The sequence below is a fragment of the Dermacentor andersoni genome, chromosome 4, assembly GCF_023375885.2.
Source record: "Dermacentor andersoni chromosome 4, qqDerAnde1_hic_scaffold, whole genome shotgun sequence".
In the NCBI taxonomy this organism is placed as follows: Eukaryota; Metazoa; Arthropoda; class Arachnida; order Ixodida; family Ixodidae; genus Dermacentor; species Dermacentor andersoni.
Window position 1 is genome coordinate 84,195,323 of NC_092817.1, and position 24,606 is coordinate 84,219,928.

General features: G+C 47.9%; 1 protein-coding gene across 1 annotated transcript; it reads left to right on the forward strand.

Moving 5' to 3' along the window:
• Positions 1-13,690: 13,690 nt before the first annotated feature.
• LOC129386319 (uncharacterized) lies at positions 13,691-24,328 on the forward strand. The gene is made up of 6 exons (XM_055074170.1): positions 13,691-14,908; positions 16,085-16,415; positions 18,230-18,409; positions 19,743-19,890; positions 23,548-23,711; positions 24,282-24,328. Exons 2-6 carry the CDS (start codon positions 16,151-16,153, stop codon positions 24,326-24,328), a joined length of 804 nt encoding a protein of 267 aa, XP_054930145.1. The 5' UTR covers positions 13,691-14,908; positions 16,085-16,150.
• Positions 24,329-24,606: the final 278 nt, after the last annotated feature.

The window sequence follows — 24,606 nt, forward strand, 5'->3', positions numbered from 1 at the left end:
AATGGCCTAAGCCTATACTAAACAGGGGATAGCAAGCACTACGGGACGCCCTGGTAAGCACCCGACCAGTGAGGATGTAAGGTGACTAAAGGGGACCCAAAACTAGAGGATGCGCCAGTCGTGCATTTAATACGCATGCACGCGCAGCCACCCCTCTGTTCTGCTTATAACTGTATTAGCGCGTTGGTTGTGCCACGCCGGTCGTCGCGAAACAATTTAAGCGGCACTTGCCTGAACGGGAACTCTCACATATGCATATCATTATATGGCTGTCGACGTGGTGTGGAATGTATATGTTCGGCAATGTAAATATGTGCATCTCTCTGCTCGCACTCCTCACGCATATGTAAATAAATAACGCGTACTACATCAGCATAACCCCCCCCACACACACACACACATCATTACCACGCATAACACATTCCGCACCACGTCTGCCGCCATATAATGCTACGCATATCTTGGACAGTGCCCATTCAGGGAGGTTCCGTGTAACTTTTTGTCATAGTAGAGCGGCGCATTCCCAGTGGTACATATCTAGTTGTCCAAGTTGTCGTTAAAGGGCGATCACTGAAGAGTGGTGCACACCTACCAGAACATACCCAATAACCCAACTTGGAATCAGAGAGCTTCATTGAAGACCAATACAGACCGAGGGGGCACACACCCAGTGCTCCAAGTCGGCGTCAGTTTCTTCGAACAGCGGTGCCTATCCATTACCGCATCTATAGTGACCCATGTCGGCGTGAAAGAGGTTCGTTGAAGAGCGACACATATTTACACATTGCCACGTACTCAGCGAACCAAGTTGATCCGACGGTTGGTTTCGAAGCCTGTTCCTTCAGCACAGCAGCCCGATGCGTTACGCATTCGAGCCAGTGATTCAGGCAGGCGAGAAAACGGTTACATACATACATACATACATACATACATACATACATACATACATACATACATACATACATACATACATACATACATACATACATACACACACACACACACACATACATACATACATACATACATACATACATACATACATACATACATACATACATACATACATACATACATACATACATACATACATACATACATAGGAACAGACAGTAGATAGATAGATAGATAGATAGATAGATAGATAGATAGATAGATAGATAGATAGATAGATAGATAGATAGATAGATAGATAGATAGATAGATAGATAGATAGATAGATAGATAGATAGATAGATAGCACCCGAAAGGGCGAGAGGTACCCTAAGAAGTCTAACACAATAAAATTCAAATGTCAGACAAATAATTTTGAGTGAATAATTGGATGTCAGGTACTATATGATTACTGGCAGCTTCTCGACGAGACTCTACACATGTGCTTGGTCTTATTCTCGTAGAATGATCCGAGTTTTCTTTTTTTTTTTTTGCTTGGTGCATGATAGCTGGGACACCCTGTAGATAGCTCCGTTGCCAGTTGACGGCTTCCCACTGCTGCGGAAGCGTCGGTCGGAGCACGGCCAATACACATCAAGCGGCATCGCGCTCGGAACATGACCCCACTGGCCCCACATTTGCCTCTCTCACCACGCAGTGCTACTTCTGCAGCGTTTGTATATACGGTACGATCTACTCAAATAGGTAAGAGTGGGTCGATAGCAGCCAGGTTATAATAACCCGCCGCCAGTTGAAGCCGAGATATGACATAGAGGCCTGCGGACTACGTTTATGTATGGAATACCTTCCTGATGCTTCATATCAGACCTTTTCTTCCGATAAAGTTCAAGAGACGCTACTGCTAAGTCCGTCTTATTATGAGTTAGGCATTTCGTGTACGTACATTGTCGGCACATCGGTCGGAGCCAAACAAACCGGTCGATATGCGTTTAATCCATCCCCGAGACGCTCGCTCGAGCCCTGTCGCTAGCGGTTACGTGAGCCTTCGACAGGTGACTTTGAACCCTACAAGTCGGCTCTACGCGCTTCTGTAAGCTTCATGTAACACGCTCTACCACGAAAGCATGTGCTAGGCCTGATGACGTTTCCGAACTTAAGCGCGGAGCACACCACAGGGCTCAGACAAACTACTGTTAAGCATCAAGCTGTCAGTTTCTTCAAAAAAAAAAAGTACGGACCCATAAACAGGCACGACAGGGGCACGGGTACCACCAAAATTTGTCTTTCACAAATTGACCCGACGGCCGGGCAGAGACCATTCCGGGTCGAAATTTAAACAATGTTTCGGAAGATTTTGACTGAAACACTGTCTGATACAACTTATAGGTGCCCTCCCCTGAAAAGTAAGAGACGGAAGAATTGTGGCTCGCACGCAAAGGGAGGAAGTTTCCGTTTAATGAACGGATCGTTGGAAGGAATACAAATCAATAGCTGACGATTTTACTTTCGGAACTGCTCAAGTGCGGCTTTCTGCGGGTGACCAATCATTACTTACTGGTACTCATTCTTGAACAGCAGACGTTACTCTTCGCTAATTTGGCAGAACAGGATGCGAAGAACAGCAAGACTGCGCCACTTGAGAGGAGAGCGCCCTGAGTTTTTTTTTTTTTTTCTTTTATCTCGTTGCGCGGGAATAAATCTGCTGCGCGTAACTTATCCCGAGATATTTATGGGCCTCATTAGAAAAACGGGACTGTTCAATACGAAAGTGGAGTCTCGAGCAGCGCGTAATTCACTGTAATTAATTGCCGCGAAGGGCAGAACGCTGAAAGCAGTTCAGCGCTTTTCAAAACGTCGTATAAGAGAAAAAAAGCACCTTCGCGGGCAGTAAAGTTCGAAAGAGGTGCACATTTTAAAATTAAGCGCCTTCTGTTAGAGATTGTCGGGAACCATATTAATGAGTCAACAACGGGAAGGAGTAAAACATGCAAGCCCTCGAGGCAGCCGCCAGCTTAAAAAGAAAAGCCTCTTAAGCCTCTGCCAGCTTTTTGCTGCCGTTTCGCGCATTCATTTTTATTCTCCGGCATCTTTACTCCGGCATCAGTTTAAGCGCACGTTATTATTTACGGGCAGTGTCAACGTGCTCAAATTTAAAATTTAGTATTGCTACCGCAATGGAAACGGCGGGAAAAAGAAAAAAATCCGCTTGCTCAATAAGAGTTCAACCGCTTGAAGAAAGCCAAGTGGCAAAATGAAGTTTGTGGGAAATGTAGTTAGCGTGGCCGTTAACCTATGTTACAGCACCGCCAACTCATATTCTAAAGTGTGGCTTAGACGGACGCCAAACGGCGACACTACATCAGTTTAGACTATTACGATCGCACCGCGGTGATAGAAAGAGGATTGATTTGAATTACCTGGTTATACGAATTTTTCTGGTAATACGAATCTGGCTATAGAATTTTTGCATTAAATACGCTGCATTATGTATCGGGACGATTCGAGCGTTCTGCGGAGTCGCGGTGGTCGATGAGAATTTCTGAGCCGCCGCGATATCTTCCCTTCGCTCGCTCGCTCGCTCGCTTACTTTCTACCTCACTCATTCCCTCTCTCAACCGATCAATCAATCAATCAATCAGAGAAGTAGAGTCACGGCGCACAGTTGCGAAGTTCGCGTATGAAATCTTCGTATTCCTTACCTATTCTTCCGTTAGTTGTTTTGATAAATTAAAGGGAAAATTGTCATCCACCCGAATGTAGCGCAAAGCTACAAAGGATGTTTCGATACAGTTACTCGATCTACAGCGCCTAAGCTATGCGCACAAGAACAAGACACAGACGCGGATGGTCCTTTCTTTTATTGCCACATACGTATACGGACACTCCACGCACACTTTTGCCGTCGCCGTCGCCGTCGCCGTGATGTTCCGTATAAAGTCCAACGGCGACAACACCATCGCCGCGCGCCGTATGCTGTATGTGCGAGTGAAAGCACACGACAGGAGCCGACGATCGCAGCTCAATCTGGGGTGCGCGAGGGAGGAAGACGCAGAGCAAGCGTGCCGGCTTCCCTCGTGCGGCAGGCCGTGGGGGGATGGGAGCGAGGGAGGGTGAAGGGTGGGCTTGGGCTCCTGCAGCAACTACGTATTTCACGACCGAGCGCAAGGGGAACTGACGATAGAGGCTCAATATCGCGCGCGAAGCGGAGGAAAGTGAGAGCCAGCGCGGGAGCGAGGGGGGGGGGGGGGGCGGCTTCTACTTTGCTAGCAACTGCGTACCTTGCGCGCGCCGTATCTTGAAACCGATCTGCAGACAGCTCATACATTTGTGCGTGCTGTTTTCTCGCCGCTGTTTGCGTTCAAGCGATAGACAGCGCAAAGGTCACTGCGCTTGCTGCTGCTGCCACGCTTGCTCACGCCAGCGTTTTGACAGCGAGTGTCCGCGGTCATCGAGTGTGATGTGTTCATGTTTGCCTGTGCGCATTGACATCATGCTTGTTAATTGTGTTAGTAAGCGAATGTTTCCAAGTTTATACAGCCCATAGAACTACAATCTGTACTTCGAATAACTGTCTACTAATTTGCTCTCGCAATCGATGCTTCGCTTCTCGGGCGAAATTGTGACATTTTTGTATTTTCTTTATGCTAAAGCATAAAATGGCACATTGAGCGAAAAATCCGGCGTCTGTAGCAGAGAATCGGCACCTAAATTCCCATTGGTTGCGGTGCCACATCACGTGCGTGTCTCGACATAGCAGAGCGGCCGTAAAGGTACACCTGCTGCCGCACTGGCGCGCTAGGTGTTGTGTGAGAGGAGAGGGCATCTCCGCGACGCCACGTCACCCTCACTCTCAGAAGCCTGCATTATCCGCGCGCTCCTTGGGCCCTATAACGTAAAACTATTCCAATATGTTTTTATACCAATCTCCTGATGTCAAATTTACGTAACCACTGATGCAAGCATCGGGCGGTAACCAGCAGCGTTGTCTGAAAAGCCCAATCAAATGCCCTTGTCGTTTAAGGATGTCCATTTCTTTTGCTTTCAAAGCGAATAGCATTGCCTACATTGAGCAGTTTTTGTTATCTAACTGGCTGAGAAGAGGCGAGAAGCACGCTCAAGTGGAGAGATTTCTACGGGGCTGAATCAACACAGTGAAAGTAGATAACCGGATGAGGAGGGTGGTGTCGGCGTCTGTAACTGGTCCGCTTCCCCTTACTTAGCTAGCTGTGGCTGGTCGAGAATCGCGGTCGCGTGCAACGGGATGTTAAAAATGCTGCTAAAACGGATACTAAGCAAGGTATAGTCGACAGAGCAATGTCGTATACGTGCTGAAAGGTCTCAATCACGTTGTAGGGCCACGCAAGATCTTTTATTATACGCAAACAAATCCGTGCTCCCCGGCAGCTCCGAGTAGTCAGTGCCACAGAGATCGGCGAGCAGCCATCTTCTATTCCTTTCGGAACGGGGCAGTGCCCGGCTATTCAACAAAAAACTTTCGGTTTTGTTCGACATTTCAATGCGTCCTTAACGCGTACATGTCACTTGCGCGCGGTGAGTTTTCACGGTGTTGTGACGTCACGTGACAGACAGGCAAAGTGGGTGCAGCCCGAAAAAGTTTGACCAATAGCATTTGGTGAAACAACGCGTTTTTCGCTAATGGCGAGAAAGGCGTTGAATCTGAAATTATTTTTCTTTCGTTTGGCCTAATCATGGATAATCAGCGTGTGCATATCATATTATATGGGATGTTTTCGCAGTTTTCGTGACGTCGCGTGACAGACAGGCGCATGGGTGGTGATTTTTTGACCAATCGTGGAGGGCTGATTGCAGAAGTGGAATAAAGAAGTTTCGAATAGCTTTACGTTATAGCGCCCCTTGTCGGTGCAAGCTCTCGCCTGCGTTCTAACTTCGCCTTGGTAATTGCTATAAAGACATAAATGTATGATAAATGATAAAAGACATGATAAATTCGAAGAGAAAAACGTTGGCCGTAGCGAGTTTTGAACCCTACGACCCCACGTTCGGAAGCCGAATGTCTTACCCACTAGGTCAAACCAGCTTTTTTTTCTTTATAACATGGGAGCAGAATCTTCCGCAAAATAAGAAAAACAAAGCGCTACAGCAATTTAAGGTGACTGAAAACACAGTCAAATCTCAGGCAAGCGCGTGCAAGCGCTATAAATAAAGGCATTCAGTCCCGTGCTTTTCTATGTGCAGCGTATACACTTCGTACGTAGGTAGCAGATTCCCGGAAAAAAAACGACCGATTTTTTCGATGTCATTCAGCGTGCCTGTCACACACTGTAGTGCACCAAAGGCTATGTAGGCCAAAAACCATTTACATGGCAACATGAGCACCAATAAGCAAACAAGTTTAATTGCTATCTACGCTCAGTATTCGCTCAGTGACACCATACTAACAAGGGTAATAATTATTTTGCTATCATATCTGCCGATTTCATAACTGTCGAAGGCGTTTTTTTTTTTTGTTGCTGAATCTTAAAAGTAAATCTTCTGTTAATGCAGACGTCATACCTAACGTATTTCTGCAGGGGGCGAAACTTATTGCACACGCCTTCATCCATCTTTTCAGTCTTTCTTTGAATGATTCAATTCACCTTGATGATTGGCGTATGGCGCGCGTAGTTGCTGTCCATAAGAAAGGCGATCGCGTGAATGTTTCAGTTTCAGTTTCAATTTCAGTTTATTATTCTTTAAATACAATGAATGGGTAAGAGATATACAGACGAGGGTCCCAAAGTCAAAGACTAGTACGGGACCTTCGGTTAATAATAACTATGGAAATACGTATGAAATATCAGCAAGGTGAGGAATAGAAACAAACACATTCGCGAAAATACAACATATAAAATTTCAATAAACGAAGAAAGTTGTCAATAAACAAACCTATAGTGCACAAAAGACTGTCAATACATACAAATGGCAAATGTAGCGTAATGAATGATGTAAACTTATTTTCCCTGTAATAATGTGAATCTTGGCTGGGTAGCCATGCGCAATTGCAATGGTTTCGGATGTTGATGTACATCGTGCCCACCGTAGGGAAGCCTTAAGCTCCTGGGCCTGAGCACTTTCGAGTGTACGGATGTTAGTTCTGCAGCTATTGGCCAGCACTGCCAAGATGTACCTCAGATGGCCGAGAAACAGCGTCCGGCACAGTTGCACCATCACGTGCGCTGATGTACCCCAGGCTTTTCCTCCAAGAAACTTGAAAAGATGAGAGATGGATGTCAGACGCTTCTTTAAGTAGGCCACATCGGGACACCACCAATGTTTCCGAAACAGGTAGCGCTCTTGACAACAGGACCTGTAGGCAGCAGGTGTGGCATGTTATCAAGAACTTTATTGAGGTCCTGAGGGATCAGTCCGGAACTGATGCGGGCCGCTCCCACGTCGGGACAGAGAGGCCGAGCCCCTCTGCCGTCACACGGGCCCTCTGGAGAGCCCTGAGTTGGTCCGCCAGCACTTCACTGTGCAGCATCCGCTGCCACCACTGTTCACCTCGAGAACCATCACCGGCCAACGCCAAGCAGCACCAAAGCATGTGTTCTAAATCCAGCAAACCCACACACTTACTACAATAAACTGAAACCCCGCAGTCCGGATTAATTTTATTCATGATGACCGGGTTAGGGTACCTTCGTGTCTGCAGAAGCCTTAATGTAACCGCCTATGGCCTATTTAATCTAGAATGTGGCAGGGTGAATGCTCTGCGCCCTAAGTGATAATGCTTGGTGATCTCGTTGTCGGTTAACAGGTGGTCCCTGAACACAGGAGCGGGAGATCCAGTCTCTTCAGGGAGTAAACGGCACACAAATCCCGTGTGGTGACCAGTGACTGTTTTGGCATCGTTCTGACACGTATAGTGACGTATCAATAGCGTGAATTGTGAAAGAGTGACAAATGACTCCACCGTACCAACACTGGGCCTGCGAAACATACACTCGCATCGGCGCTCTGCATACAATGTTCACGCGCAACCATACTCGCCCTGTCCCTGCTCTAGCGAGAAAAACGGCGTTAACGTAATGAAACTGGTGGAAATTAACTTTAGGAATGTGTGTGCGTGTTTTGCTTTTTTTTTTTTTTTCAGGCTCGTCGACATACCGAATGTTTTGTTAAGTTCTCTGTGGAATATTGCCCGCAAAATAAATCCCAAGGCACAAATACGCGCCAACTCCCTATGATTACCTCGAACTAGGAATCATTGAGCTGTGAACTCTACGAAACTGTCACCAATCTCGTAGAGTATTCCCGAAGAAATAGTAGTTGACACCAGCCGCGGACAACGCAACTTACTCTGTCAAGCCAGACACCTTCAGCTATTTCGTGGCAAAAAAAAAAATGAAGGAATGGGCATCTTTCTATTGAGTTCACGAAGAATGGAAGCGAAATATTCTTGTATTGCGTATTGCATTATTTAGGTCACTCAGCGCTGAATACATGTCAGCTTAGTAGGCATCATGAGACTACAGCAGCTTTTATTTTCATCGTCCTGTCTTCCCTTGCTGCTGGCCAAGTATAGGGGTGGCAAACCGGATTTTTTAATTCCCATTAAAATCCCTGTCTCATTTTATCCCTCAGAAGGATTGCGTTCTGCGTCCTTTAGCTGTTGTCCCATGTTCGCATTTCTTCTTCACCGTCGTGAGACTATAGTATCAGTTGCAAGACATGATGGTTGTTGTTACTGTGTTTGGTAGCATTAAATTGTAGGCACGGCTGGCGTTTGCCACCCAAAGTAGCACAAGGCCTACTTGCTCTTCGTGAATATGGATAATAAGAACATAGAAAAGGAAGATGGGACGGCCTGCTCCTTGTGAATATAGACAATAATAGAAAAGGAAGATGGGAAGAATGCAATAAAAGAGGGACGAACCGGATTGCGAATACCGATGACTGAACAACGATTAATAGACTACGGCAGAAGAAATATTGGGCAACAAACATCACCACAGGTCGGAGGCACTAAATTTTTACAAAAATAACTATCGGGAGAAAATATGCTTCGACGTCTCATCACTCACTGTACAAGCGGTGCAAATGCGAAAACGTAGAAAGAAATAGTACGTCGCAGATGGTAAGCCAGGCCAGTTGTTTTTAGAAAATAGATGAGGACGCGATCAGCCTGCACGGGCGCGTCGTGGCGCAGGATCATTTAAAAAAGACATCTGGGGTTTAACGTGCCAAAACCAAGATATGTTTATGAGGCATCCTGTAGTAGGGGTTAATTTTGACCCTCCGGGGGGTTCTTTTACGTGGACCCAATGCACGTTTCACGGGCGTTCTTGCATCTAGTGCCCATCGAAGTGCGGCCATCGCGGCGAGACTTTGATTCCGCGCCCTCGGGCTTGGGAGCGCAATGTCATAGCCACTGCACCCCCACGGCGGGTTGCGCGCGACGTTTTGGATCCAAACACTCATCGAGCGTGACACACGGTCAGGTCGAGAATGCTGTCGTCTTGCAGGAGCAGCGCGCGCGGTCGGAGAAATGCGGAGCCCACCAACATCGAGCGTTGGAAGAGACTTACAGCAACCACCTGCAAGAAGCACGCGACGCACCGTTCGCACGACCTTGTCGGCGTAAAACGCTCAGACACCGGGACGCAGTCAACTCCTAACTTGTGTGGCGGGATGTGGGCTAGTTCAATTCAATTTATCCACCAGATAGTATTGGGTGGCTACCTGGGCTAAAAGCTGTGTAGGCAGCTTGACAGAGGCCCAAGTAGACGGTACAAGGCAGATACAGCGAAACGGCAAAGACGAGATACTGAACAATACATGAAGTGAAAATTTAAGCATATATGCTGATAAACAAAGCCAACTAATAAAAATAATATAAAATGAAAATAAAAAGAGCTCATCATGAATACACAAGAATCAGAAATAGGAGGAATATATATATATATATATATACTTGATACAACAACAATTCTTACACTGCTTTTGCAAAAAATGGTCGCAGCTGAAATTTCGACAAGTATTGCATTTCTTTGTGTATGTTCAGAAGTAAAGGAAGATGGGCGTTGCAGCATTTGTAATTTGTAATCTGTGCGATAACTTGGGAGAAACCACATGTCTGCGCAGTGTGCATTTAACACAGGCCTGTGCACACATAATCTCGCCGTAGTTTCTAAGAGCTGCCTAAATATTTTATTTGAACGATAAAAAAAGACGCCGGAACACGATAGTAATACGTGGTTTTTAAGCGAATTATGCTGAAGTTTTGAAAGGTGCTCAAAACTAGATTCACAATGTTCAAGGTTTGCAATCTGTCGCATAACTTTCTTTTTGCAATATCTGAACTGTCCTTATGTTCGTTTTAGTCGTTGTTAGCCAGACCAACCTACAGTAACTAATTCGAGAAGCAAACAGTGCGTAATATATCTTGATTTTAATGTTTAAAGAAGTGCCCCATAACGTGAGGGAGGCAAACCTCTGCCAAGAACGCGAGCCAGTGACGAATTCAGATGCGACACAGTGGTCGAGGTGCTGCGCAAGAAGGTTGCGACAAGTCAGCACAAGAGCGTCGTCAAGCTGACCCAAGACTTGTGGGCAATGTATCGCCATGCTTGACAACCACCCAGGGCTTAATTCTTTCGCACAGAGCTGTCGTTGCCGCAGCGTCGTCATGAGACCGAAAAAAAAAAGGTGGCAGGCTTGTGCGGCATGGCAGAATCGCAGCCCAATTTCCAGCGAAGCTGTTTATTTCCGAGCAGTTGAATTAAGAATTTAATTTGCCTGCAATTAAACAACATATTTGAAAACGTTGGCCACGTATGACTGCCCGTTTGGAACCTTGCCCGCATATAAGGATTTCGATCATTTTCGTAAGTATCTTTTTTACAAAGCAAGTATTTGATCCACGCGCATTTGACTTTGGCATAGCGTTGCCGCCATTTTCACTAAATTTGATCTCGGAGGCGTTTCGTATTTTTTTTTTTTTCAGAAGCTTTCCCAACGGCATAAACTATTCAATATACAAATGTAGGCCGGCTTCGGCGTTTAAAATTACATGAAATGCGCGCGTGCACCCTTTTCTTCAGCGTCAAGTAGAAAAAAAAGTGTTCTTTCAGTTCAGACCGTCTATCTCGGTTTGGAGGCGGCGCTCGCGTCCCTGTGACGCCCACGGCGCACAAGAAGCCGCACGCGCCCCTGGCTTCGATACCGCCGGTCCACTCGAGACACGACGAAAGGCTCGTCATCAGTCCGGCGAGCACTCATTAATCGATAAGCCGCGGGGGACCACCGCCTCGGGCCAAACACCCTCCCAAAGGGCCGCGACGGACCGCGGGTCAACGTCGCCCGCGAGAAGGGAGTGCACCGGCGTGGAGCACAATGCCCCCCGTCCCCTCCTTTTCAGCCCTTCGCTCCCAGCACCTAGTGGCCGCTCATAGATTTATCGAGCCCCGTGGCTGGTGAGGGCCGCGGCGCCGGCGAGTCGCCCGCGAGCCGTGGGCCCAGCGATCGGAGGAGCGAAGGCGCCGCCACGTCGCCGCCCGACCTGTCAGCGCGTTTCCCGTCGCCGCATCCGCAGAGGGAGAGGACGAAGCCCCGACGATGAAGAAGCACCGCTGGCAGCCCTTATCGAACAACACATCGTGCCGACCGACCGATTCGCTGACGTGGCAGGCAGCGACGCCTCTCCCGTTTGCGGCCAACTGACACCGCACTCAGCCGGATCGCCGATGACGCGCTCGTCCGGGGGCCGTTCGGAGACGGGCCGCTGTCCCCCTTCGGACGTCTAAACGCAGCGCCGTCGGTCGCGCTGCTCTCGCCATCTCGGTACTTAATCGCAGCCGTCTGGCCGTCTTAAAGAAAGTGGCTGTTTGCGCCGCACTCCCGGCTCCTGGCTCCTTCAGTGCACGTTGTTGATAGCCTCGATTTCGATTTTAAGGCGTTGGAGACGGGCGAAGACAAGAGCACTTCGTGTCAGGATGTGTTCAGTGCCCGTGACTCGTCCGGCAAGAATATCAGAACGCCCACCCACCCCTTCACCCGCGCCGCCAGCGTCTGCAGTGATCGAGCGGGTTCAGTCATACTGCACGGTACTTTATTTAATGCATGGCACTGCGCCCTGTCCTTGACGGCAAGAGAGAAACTTTTTAAGCGAGTGCAGAGGTCCCGTGTACAGGCTATCGATTTCAAGACGGGGATGCCGTTACATTCCCCATTGGGCGAGTGGCGGGCTCCGTTCTCCGTTGCATCTCAAGCGGAAGAAGATAAATAAACACTCATTCGACACCGCCAAACTTCGCAAACGCTCCTCCGTGCAGGTATAAAGGCACGTTTCTTCGTTTTGGAAGCATCGTGCAAGTGGCGTTCTTTCCCGCACAGAGCATCATCCCTGTTTTCCTACGCGCTTTTGCTTCCGATCTCGCAGTCTTTCGCTTTCCCTCCAACTATCCTACGGACACGCAACAAATAGACGCAATAGCCCCTGCGCACAAACACGAAATGATGGGCCTATAAAGCACGGCGGCTCATGGCCACCCCATTAGTGGAAGCAAAGGGAAGGGAAGAGGCACACGTCACGTTTGGCCAAGAAGTGCTGACGATGTCTCGGGAAGTAAAAAACGTCCAAAAAGAAACAACGAGAGCAGTGCTGAGGGAAAGCTTCGTGGGAAGAGGGAAGCGTTCGGTAGTGAGAAAGAGACTATGGTCTAGACTGCATCTATCGGCGTAAAAGGCGGCCGATGCCGGACAACCGTGGCGCTCTCCAGCGTTCCAAGATCACAGCTATCTCTCGCGAGGAAAACAAAAGGAAAAAGCGAATCAAACAGATCAGAGAGCCCGGAACTGTCCAAAGAACAAAGGAAAGGGCTCAAGGTGAGAAGGCGTCGCTGGAAGGGTTGGGGAGCGGGCTGAAGCGAAGCGTTGTGCGCTGCTCGAGAGGAAGGCGTCGTCGAGCCGCGAAGAAGAGCAGCCCGCTTGTTGTGAGAGAGGCGCCAAGAGTCGGCGATTACCATTCGTTACCGGGTCCACGAGCCGCCATTCTTTTTGAAGGCCTCCCAGGCGACGCAGCCTGTGCAGTTCCCCGCTGAGCCCTATTATACGAGCCCTTGCATGGCATCGCAGCCGCCTCACCCCCCACCCTTTCTTCCGCCCTACAGCAGCAGCACAGCGAGGAGCTGGCACGGTTCGCGCACTTCCTCTCAGTTCTGCGGCACTCCGTCTTACTTCTCGACTGGAGTGGCGAGCTTCGCTGGGCGTTGGCCGCAAGGTCGTTTCGGTAACGGCCTCTATCGTCGGCGTCATTTGTTTGCGCAAGTGGAACAACATTACAGACTGTCAACTTTAAGCTTTGCAGCTTCCAAGCTCATCTTAATGACTACTTAAAAACACGCGACATCACTTTTTTTTAGGCGAAGCTTTCCATGCATTATCTCTGTGGTTTGGCGTTCGTCGTTTCTTCGCTAGATTTATTTGTGGATTTACGTACGAACGAAGCCTACACAACTTGGGCCAGTGGGTATGTACCATTGGGTATGTGCCTCATTGGGTATTCATGTACTATCAATGCCTCAGAATGGGTGTGTACCCGAATAAACGAGCAGGACAAAAGGCAAGAAGTGTCGGCAACGGAGAATTGATCAAGTCGGCAACAAAGAAGCGAAGAAGAAATCGACGACAGAGGCAGCCGAGTACGGAGAAAGAATTGAAGCGAACAAGCTTGAATAAGTTGGAATAACGCACCCACCTCTTGGACAATCCCCCAAAGTTGGTAGGAGTCATATGCTCGATAGGAAACAACATCAAACAACGGCGACGACGACGACAGAGCAGCATTGAGCTGCAAATAAGTGAAGAAATCGGCAACAGAAAATTGAATTCGGCTAGTGAACAGGGTGCGTAAAAGTGCGTTCCATCTGCCTCATCTTGAGCAACAACTTCCCGTCATTAGCGGTTTCGTTTTGCTTGACATTTCCAGCGTAGATTAGCGCAAACACCAACCGAAGCTGTGCTTGATGATGATGATGATGAACGTCTGCCATGGCTCGCACCCACTAAGGGCGATAGGCAAAGAATGGAGGTAGCTTGAAGCGTGGGATCCGCCTATTGCTTTTTTTTTTTCCTGGGAGCGAGCCATACTATTGATACTTTACTCGAAATGCCTTACGGCGCCCCGTGTGCTAAATCCTCAAAACGGCATAGCGTATAGTTTTGCGGTATCTTTACGAGCAACGAAACCTGTCCAGATGATGATGATGATGATGATGATGACGATGATGATGATGATGATTTCTTGTTTAATGGCACAAACCAATTGTGGGGGATAGGCCAAGAAGCGGGTGTTCATATGACAACCGACTCTGGTTCTTTTTGCTTCTCTTTGAGACGGTAAAACGGCTGTGCCTGAGAGCATAGCTAGAAAGTAGACGCAAAGCGGTTTAATGAAGTCTCGCGTTGATTTGACTAAGTTGTGCTTGAATTTTATCAATAAGTTGTCACATTGGTGTGTAGGCCCGCTCAAAAGACCAGCGAGATACTGAGCAAGCTCTTTTCAGCCTCCCCATCTCCTAAATGGGTGACACGACCAGAGAGATGCAAATGACACAACCACATTCATTATTTTCCGCATAGGCCCGCTTTGAAACAATAAACGCGGCATTCATTCATTCATTCATTCATTCATTCATTCGTTCGTTCATTCGTTCATTCATTCATTCATTCATTCTCCGCTCCCCGTGCATTATCATTGAGTACGAACCTAGCTTTCTCTGATTTCTGCTGGAGGTTTCATTTTTCCCTTTTCTTGTTCTTTCTTCTTTTTTTTTTGTTCCTTGCGTTTTTCGTTCCAATCTCCGTTGCCGTCATCCTTATTTCGCGACTTGATTACTCCTCGAGGAAGTCCATGGCAGCCCGATCGACAACGTTATTTTAGACACGTGGAACCAGGCTGCAAATGGCCGCGAAGCGTTGACAATCTGCGCAGGGTTACCGCTCTGCAAAAGCTTCAGCCGTGTGGGCAGCTCTCCGAAAACAGCGACGAGCGGTAAGCGCACTGGCTCTTCGCGGTTGCACGCGTATCTGTATTAGGCGGCTTCCACTGCTTCCTTAGAAACGTTGTAAGTGCCGAGTGGAAGAGCAAGGAAATAAGCCTCACCTCAATTGCCGAATGCAGTAGCCTCTGAGGCATAATTTTTCAGTGCCTAACGCAATAATAATTCTGCAAGACCACGACGAAGCGCCCTGGCCTTCACGTGACCGTGGTTGGGAAAAAAATGTCGCAGGCCTTGTGTCGACACGCAGTACAGTAAACGCAAAGCTTGCGACCACTTTTCAGACTCTCGCGTATTTCCGCGTACTTTGTAGGTAACTTGTCACGACCTTATGCTGACCTTGCGATAGCCTGGTAATAATCCTAGCATCGACCCTTTTGACGGTGTGGCACTTGTGCAACAACCTGACCAGTGCAGCTGTGTACTGCCCGAGTTTGCGCACAGCTGATGACCGCCCCTGATGATGAACAACAAAATTTCGAATGGGGTGAAGTGCCTCATAACAGCCATGTACGGCTGTAAAACACTCGCTGGGAAACCCTCTAGCAACAGACGAGCGTTGCAACGGCAAGCTGTTTATTGTGCCCAAGTTTTTTGACGCACAGTTCGCGTATCTTCCTCCAAGACATTCTTGGGAACGCCAGCTGCTACGACTGCACCCTGAATTTCGTTTAGCTCTTTGATTGAACAAGACATTTAGCGTAGCCCTTCGGCCACAGTCGAGGACTACAATAGTAAGCTGTCGATCGTGCGCAAATTTCGTCACGTTCAAATCTTTCAGAGCAAGGATTTCGCTAAAAAAGTTGGGTTTCCGCACCGCCTCACCACATAGCCTAGAATATCCGTAAGTGATGGGGCATGGTATGTGTCGTGCAGAGACTCAGTTTTACAACGTGACCATGTGACACCGTGTGATACCGAGTGACACCTTGCTGCGCTCCTTTTTACATCCCCCGTACAGTGGATGTCAAAAGTTTACTGGCCGCACTGTCTAAAAAAAGAAAGAAAGAATCATGAATACTTACGCAACCTGGGGCACGCAACCTGGTGTGTGGATTCCCCTTTTGTAATGGTTTATGCAAACAACACAGTATTGCACGGCTTTACTGGCTACAGTCACAAACTGCTGGATTCCCACGATCCGTAATCGTTTCGCGCTGTCTGCATAGGCCTAGCGCCTGTAAGAACCTCGCCCTTCTCGCGGGACCCCGACCGTCCCAGGGGGGGCTGCCGTCATGCTGCGCAAGCTCTCCCTCCACGGCGCCATGTCCAAGCCACGAGGCAGCGACGAGAGTTCGCGCGCCAGCGCCAGAGTCAGGGTGCAGAAGTCGCTGCGCCAAGGCGGCAGAGGAAAGGCGGCGGCCACCGCCGCTTCCTCACTGCTCAGCCAGTGCGTCACAGCGCCACGTGACCTAGACGACCTCAACGCCGAGGACGGCAGCGAAGATTTCAGCCAGATCGCTTCTCTGCTACAGACGCTCTCGTCGCTAAGCAACCAAGGTGAGGGGCGATAGTAGTTGGAGTGTAGCACTCCGTCGTTCTAGCATACCCGCACCGCGCGGCCTCAGCTATCCTTGTCGTGGCCAGGTAACGTGTGTATGCTACATCGTGTACGCGCGTGCACGGTATGATCCGGCTAGAGCTCTAAGTTGGCGGCTGACTGGAGCTGTGACGGCACCAGTGACGGCATGCGAAAGCACTGTCTTCTTACTCGCAAGCGATCAATCAGCGAGGGATTCTGACGCCGTCTGTAATAGAAGTTGTGGCACGCACTTTATGAAGTCTTGATTATGTAAGTCAATAATTAGCCGAGCTGCGCTTTAAGCCCACAGAAGGCGGTTGAGGCAAAAATCAACCTCCTATTTTTCCTCTGCTGTCAGTGTTCACGGCGGTAATTCATTCATTCATTCATTCATTCATTCATTTAACGAATCTCCATTACTGTGGTAACATTGATTACGCACACCCACACATAAATTCTTGCGGTGTTATTTATAGGCTCCAGACAGGCACTTACAAGAACATAGACATATTACATCGCATACACCCCACAGCCTACAGGGATGCCCGTGGTGCGGGACCACACCAACCCTATACCATATTACGTGCGAGTGCATGCTACACAACATTGAACACCACCACACGAACACCACGAGGGCGCAATAGGAGGCACTGCTGTCCAGCTCAGCCCTCGACGCTGCCCTCAAGCTGATCCAGAGAGCTGAGAAGATGGCAAAAGCCAGCGGAGCCCTGGATTAGGGGCCCCGAACATTAGCGATTATTCTGATTATTCTTTTAATAAAGTTTATCTATCTATCTATCTATCTATCTATCTATCTATCTATCTATCTATCTATCTATCTATCTATCTATCTATCTATTGGGATTGCGTGAAGCTGGCTTCTCCTCACATTGGCTCTTATTGCAAAGAAGCCAGCTCTGATGAACGCTTCTTAGCGAGCCACGAACAGACGCAGACACTCAAGGCAGCTTTCGAGAACAGCCACGGGTATCTTACCGTTGTTAATATTTGAACTGCTCTTCTTCAATATATCCGTGGTACCTATGCCTTCTAAGTCTTCAAACCTCCGGAATCCCATCTATATAGCACCTAAAGGACGAAATGAGAAATGTAAAGAAAGCTAAACTATTTTTTGGCGTCACTTTAAACGGACAAGCTCGTGCACGCGTTCTCTCACTTACATGAGCTCGTCTACTTCTCTCCGGGCTGCATTAAGCTTGTGGAAAAGTAATAACAATGAAAGAGCACGCTTCTTTTAGGTAAGATCCATATTTGATTTATAGTTATGAATTTTGACACCAGCCATAAGATTTTAATTTTTGTGTTCGCGACGTCTCGAAGTCGCGCCAACTTCTGCTTCGGGGATGAGGTCGGTAGAGCCAGCAGGGGCTGTATCGACCTCACCCCTGAAGAAGGAGCCGGTCTGGCTTTTTAAACGCCGGGTCCTTTAAAATTAATATCTTTTGGTTGGTGTCAAAACTCAGTCCTATCAATCAGTTATTCTCAACCAGACATATATTTGTGAAATGTTCCCCTTTCAATTTTAGATCCATATTTATTGCATTTCTTTTTCTTCTCCAGAAGTCCCCAAGTCCTCTGATTTCTATCCGCCTACGCGCTGCAGTAAGCCCATATGTTGCTACCTGCAAACACTTGGGCGCGTTCGTATATATCGCGCGATCAACTTGCTCAGAAATGCGCCCGTTAAATCTTCACGGTGACGGCCATGAGCATACCCTCCCCTCCACCCCCCCCCCCCCCCCCTGCTTCTGTTTTGTTCCTTCTCATTCAGGAAAGAAGTTGCAAACCACCGGTCAGCGCAAAGCCCAGGGATCGATGGTGCTTCCCGACATTCCCGAGAAGATCTCCTTGGAAGACTGGTCCGTCAAGGCCTGCTGCATCGAGGATATCGTGTACCCGAGCTCCCAAAACTGGTCCTACCTGACCAACTCGGCCATCACGACCTTCACGGGTGCGGTTGATCGCGAAACACGCGTCGCTCTTTCCATAGTTTTCGTTTTAAACAAATAGTTAACTTACGAGATATAGGCTTCTTTTACGCCATGAAACAGCATTGTGGGCAATGGAGGGGTTAAATTTATCCTGACTACGGGAGCGCCTTTACGGTGCACCCAATTCTAAGAACACGAGCGTTCTCGCATTTCGTCTCCACCGGAGTGCAGCCGCTGCAGTTGGAAATGAAGCCCGCGTCTTCGTGCCTAGCCTCAGTATAATTTTTATAACCACTGCGCACTGCAACGGGGCGCAGTTTCCTGTCAGTTGATGTTGATATGATCACGTCTCTTTAATTACCATTAATGCGCACTTGAGCTCGTTCTGGTATTTCTACCCAGTACACGGACAATCGCATCATAGCGTGCTGTTGCTGGATTGTACAAACACCCTGTGCCTAGTACTAGCCTTCCATATAACAGTTGAAAAGGTAACATGGACCTCGTGGTTTACACTTGAGCGACTGTAATGACTCATTCGACGATTGCCCGCCATTCGGCCGCGACCCGCTCTCTGCAACTCCTGCATCTTTAATTTTGAACCCGTAGTATGATCTGATAAGTGCCAACCTATGCATACTGCTTCAAAATGTCTCACTGCTGCTACAGCCCCCTTCTCCCTCTTCTTTGTCATGTGAATTAGGTTGAGCACACAACTTTTATTATTATTTCATAACAAGGCGTTCGTCTCGTCGGTCCATCTCTGTGTGTGCGTGTGTCAGTAGGGGTTGTCCGAATCCACGCACTAGCTGCGGCTCCCCCCGTCCGAGTGACAGAAACAAAGGCATTTCAAAGGATTCGCTTTTGCTGGCTGCAGGAGCCAGAAATACTTGTTGGAGCTGGAAACATGTCATGGGTACCATGTTTTACATACTACCCATTTGCACCCCTTTGGTTGTCTACCTTGCAGCAACTAGAGCAACAAGAAATACCTCCGCATTACCTTTTGTTGTGTTCTTGTTTTCGCTCTATAACTCGCAATACGTTGAGTGACACCGCGAAGAGCATTGGGAAGCATCTTCTACTTCGAGCCCGGCCCCGGTTAACAGCGCTCATCCTGTGTCGTCTTCCTTGTCCTAGTTTTATTTCCCTGTGTTCCTTTCTTTCGCTATGAATCAGTACCAACTAGCTAGAGTTCGCACCCTTGTATACTGGAAAGAGTCGCTCCGCGGGCTCCCACTAGTCAAAGGGGTCCCGAATCCCTACCTTCAGTCACCCCAGCCTTTAGGTCCCGCCTTGAGAGGCAGACTTGAGCGCCGTTGTGTGACCTCTGTGCTTTGCCGGCCGGCCCAGATCAGACCTCGAGGGCGGGCGGCAGCAATAGCAGCCTGTTCGACTCGTCGCTCACCGACTCCAGCTCGACGCTGTCCGTCGACACCGAGTTGGGCGGCCAGCAGGGCGAACCCCGTCGTAGCCAGCGCCGCGAGGCCAGAGCCGCTGGGTGAGTTCTAGGGGCAACTATCTCTATGGTGGCGACAACAGCGATGCTAGTTGCTTGCTTTCTTACCGAGTTTGCGCAAGTGCTCAGATTTTCGAATACAACCGAGGAAGGAGTGTACCAATAGTAAATTTTCAGACAAAATCGAATACGAATCGAATAGTACCTGCCGCGTATCGAATCGAATAGCGAATATTCTCCAAATAGCTTGTGAATAATGTACAGCCTTCTGACCATTATGTTCAAACAATCTGCACGTCCTGATATTCACAACGTTAAAGTTTCTATCATTACACTACCCATTATAAAGCGTGCTTCATTAAAAGAGCACAAAGAGAGCATCAGAAGCAAATAACTAAGCGTATTGTTCGCAAACTTAGGGCTCTTCGGAGCATATGCGGTCACGTGTTATCATATAAAGTTTCGAAAGGCAGCCTTGTTGTCCACTTGAAATCTGTGTGTATCTTCGCGATCGAATAAGAAATTCGTGACGTCTGCGACGATAGCAGAGCGAAAAAGATAGCGATATATCTCTATACTTCAAATGGTCGCGGCAGATAGTGCCACTTTTGCATCAACTACATTTCGATCAGGCGTGTTCATGTTTAATCCGATAAAAAGGCAAAGGTGCTGCATCTGCAAATAGCACTAAACAAGAGCAACTGCCGAATCGCCTGTCTAAACAACATTTTATTGCGAGTGATGTGTTTAGTCGAAAAAGTATGGCCTTCTGAGCGCCGCAGTGTGCTGTCCACTGTTATGTCCATTGTGGCTGGGGTGAATGCTGTCGCATTTTGTCGCAAATTCCAGTGTGACTGTGTGCAATCGACGCCCTATGGCATTCAAAGACTAATCGAATTTTCTAATAGCGACTTCGATTTGAAAACCCAATCAAATAGCAACTATCACATTCGAGGACCCGATCAAATAGGACAGTATTCGATTTGTCATTCGAAAGTTTCGAACAGTCGTACGCCCCTAGATCACAGACTTGGGCTTCGAATCTATGTTATTAATAAAAGGATTTCCCATGCGATATGTCTGAATGTTCAATCACAGGCGATTACACGAAGTTGCTAAAATTACTTGATTCTGTCTGCCATCGAAAAAGACTCATGGTACCACCGGCCGCTTCATGCGCTGGATCTAAGCCTACCGGGCACTGTACTTGCCTCTCGCTTCTTGCTCGTTTGCAGGCTGTCCGTTTCGTGGGACTTCAAATAGCACTGTGTGTTCAACCAAATCACGTTTATCTTACAATTTCTTATCCCATAGCAGTCCTTCTTCGTTTAGGAGCGCAATAGCGCTCAATTCCCGATTCGATATTAGTGCCTGTATTTCAGTAATACTCCTCAAGGACAATGCTGGAAAATTTCGATATTGTGCTTCATAGCTCTACCAGTCTCTTTAATCATATAGCATGACTGGTTGTTTGTAATTGCCATCGTTGTATACTTTTCTTAAGCAATAACGGTGCAGATCCCTACGTGTACAGTATATGGGGCATCTTATTATTCACAACCATAAATAAAGATCACGCGATACTTCCTGAACCATGTTGCGCTGTTTCATGAAAAAAGAAAGAGAAAACTCTTACATTTGAAGATGTGTGCGGATGTTTATTGATAGTACACCTTGATTATGACGCGCGACAGAACACTTGCTACGAGCACTGACGGCAGCAAGACGTTTCTTGTCAAGCTTTGTAGTGTCTATCCCAAAGCAACAGATTTCTCTGCTATTCTACGTGCCTAAGAAAATCGGTGCTAAATTTGTTGACTCATTCACTTGAACTCATTGCTGTTAGTTGAAAACTAACTAACATCGTGTTTTCGGTGCGATACGTTCACTTCCACGCAGAGGCGCAAGAACATTATTTTAGTGGGTCAGAGAGGATCACCGTCATAATCACTGTGACCAGATTTTACACAGGAGTACACAAAATGAAAAAAAAAAGCTATAGCGTGCAGACAATACGCATGGAAGTTGCCACCGAAAAAAAAGTTAGAACTGACACCGCCAGCCCACAGTAAAGAACAAGAAGGTCACTTTCTGCAAATATGGTACCAGTTTACGGAAGTTATGTTTTTTCGTACGTGTCCTGTTAGGGCAGTTTATTACAGCTAACACTGTAGCAACCATCTGTTTCTTTTGGCCTGTGGCATATGAACCCAGTGTGTTTTGCATAATACATACGCGAAATTTACATCAGCTATTCGTGCATCACTTTTGAGCAGTTAGGTCGTCTGTTGGCGCACCATGTAAAGGAGTATTATGCTCTCATTTTACGCAAAACGTAGTGGTGTCTTCCTTCACTGTTTCTGGCCCTACATCATTTTTTTTTGTTACTTACGCAGATTTACGTATCAGCATATGGTAACGCCCTGCACGAAGTCTAAAACCGCAGGCGCACCGGATATACGTACGGATTTGTTGAACTCGCTATATTTCTGTCCACTATCATTGCAGCGTGATCGACAACTACGCGACATGAACGCAGATGATATGTAATTGTTACCGCCTACAACTTCATCTCACCACTTTCCTTTCTGCTAGCTCATCCACATGGTTAATCCGCACTGAAATTGCGAGGGTTGCACTTAAGGTAATTCAAAAGTGAATGTAATCCTTTCGCTTTAAACTTTTCTCAGAGCATTAGCCGTTCACCCAGTTTTCTGTACAGATATGACTTAAAATGACCACAGCTGCATGCGATGCATTAGCGTTGTAGCCGTAGGTAAGTGCCGAATATATTTTGAATATATTCATGTGGAGGGCAGTGCTGTACCTTCTCTTCACTGACACTTTCAACTATCACGTCCCGCAGCCTATTTTATCCTCAGGGCTATACTAACCTCCTCAAAACTTTTTCGTCATATCTTTGCACAGCTTACATCTATGGTGCGGTCTCCGTGACCACCATACATCCTTCTGCGAAAGTTTGACAAACAACAACCGTTCTTGTGCTCCATTTCGCTTCTTCTTTGATTCGGTGAAACAGTTTCACTGGACGCAGAAACCAGCACCACTACTTTTGGCTACGAATACGAATGAATGAAACACTAAAAGAATTGGTACGTAAGACTAAATCTCTAAAGTAAGCATCACAGCAAGTTTATCTCAGCTAGCAGTTGACCTGAATGCTTGCCAGAGGACCGCACGTGCTTTGTCGTATGAACAGCTTCGTGTGGCGAGCATTATCTAGCCTGTGTACAGGTCTGACTCCTCAGATTATTAACACGCGGGCCACAAAGTCATCTACGAGTGTTCTCTTAGTGTGTTCGAGCAAGTTACTTCTCTACCTGTAAAAGGCATTTTGCCCTCAGTAGTTTGTGAAGCGCCTCCTTGAAATCATCAAAAGTACTACAGGCCTTACTTTGTATGAAACTATCTACGTAAAACGAAATTGCTGTACACGACCCAAATCCATGGGTATAAAAGAAGCGCCCGTGATGCAGGTTAAGCTCTGCTGAAGGCAACACACTGTAAACAAGTTCCACATCTTCAGTGGCTGTATAGGCCCTTTCACCTGATGCGTCTTGAGCTGTTCCTGGCTCTCGGCAATCAGAGAGATGGTATCGGCGAAGCCGGAGCAAAGATTTCTTGAAAAGAAAGCCCGTCGAATTAACCAGCGGCGATACGGTCGCGTTCTCCTCGCAGGCTCCGCTGCCGGCGCAACGAAAATCCCGACATCGTGGTGCTCCTGGGCGCAACGAGGTTCCCGTGCCACCGTTCTCTGCTCTCCGTGCATTCGCGGTACTTCCAAGAGATCCTCGCGGCTAATCCCCAGACCCAGAAGGAAAGTTGCGCCAACAAAGCCTTTCGTATACCCTATTCCACTCTATCTTGCTACAGTTCCATGCAGCCCCAAGCAATCTGCGCCAGAGGTTGATCTTATCGGTATACGGTAACGTTTAAACGTCGACACTCCTCCACTACTCTGAAACTTTTTTTGTGTCATACAGCGTCTTTGTTATCAAGGTTATTCGCAGGACGCAGCTAACAATGATGTGGGATTGAGCGCCGAATTTCGTTTTTCAACCTATCTTTAACTATCTTTGGGAGGGAGGACTGGGAGCTAGCCTTTTGTGATAGAGGACGGGTGCGCCTTTCGAAGCACTCAACATCGCCAATGCTGCGGGGGACTAACGAGAAGACGGAGCACGATAGCACCCCCCGCAACAGGCTTGGCGACGCGAACAAAAGATTGTTGTCGAACCGCTGTGACTTGCGCCCCCGTGGAGAGCCACGTTCTCCTGAGCCGATGACAAAAGACCCGCGCCCGTTTCAGCACGAGTGCGCTCTTTAGTCCAAGTTCTTAAACAGTGTAAGCTCGACGGAAATTTTTATCCCGTTACTCTTGTTCTCTGTAACCAAATCTCTGTTCGGCTCAGCTCGCCGTCTGGGGCCTTTCCACGAGGCGTCGGGCATCGTCCTGTAAGAAAGCTCCCGAGAAGGATCCGCCGGCAATGGGCGGTATCTATGGGCAAAGGAAACAACAACGGGGAGGCTCTTCTAGCAACAGCAAACTAACCTCTTTGGGGCCCCAAAGACAGCTTGGCCAACGAGCTATCTTTAGTGTATATATAGTGCGAGCACAACGGGCACGTCGGAGAGAGGACAACAGCATCCCGCTGACGACAACGCAGCCACTGGAGCCAACCTTATTAGCGGGCCCTGCCGGTAGTGTGATTCCTAAAAGCCACCGCTACTCCGACT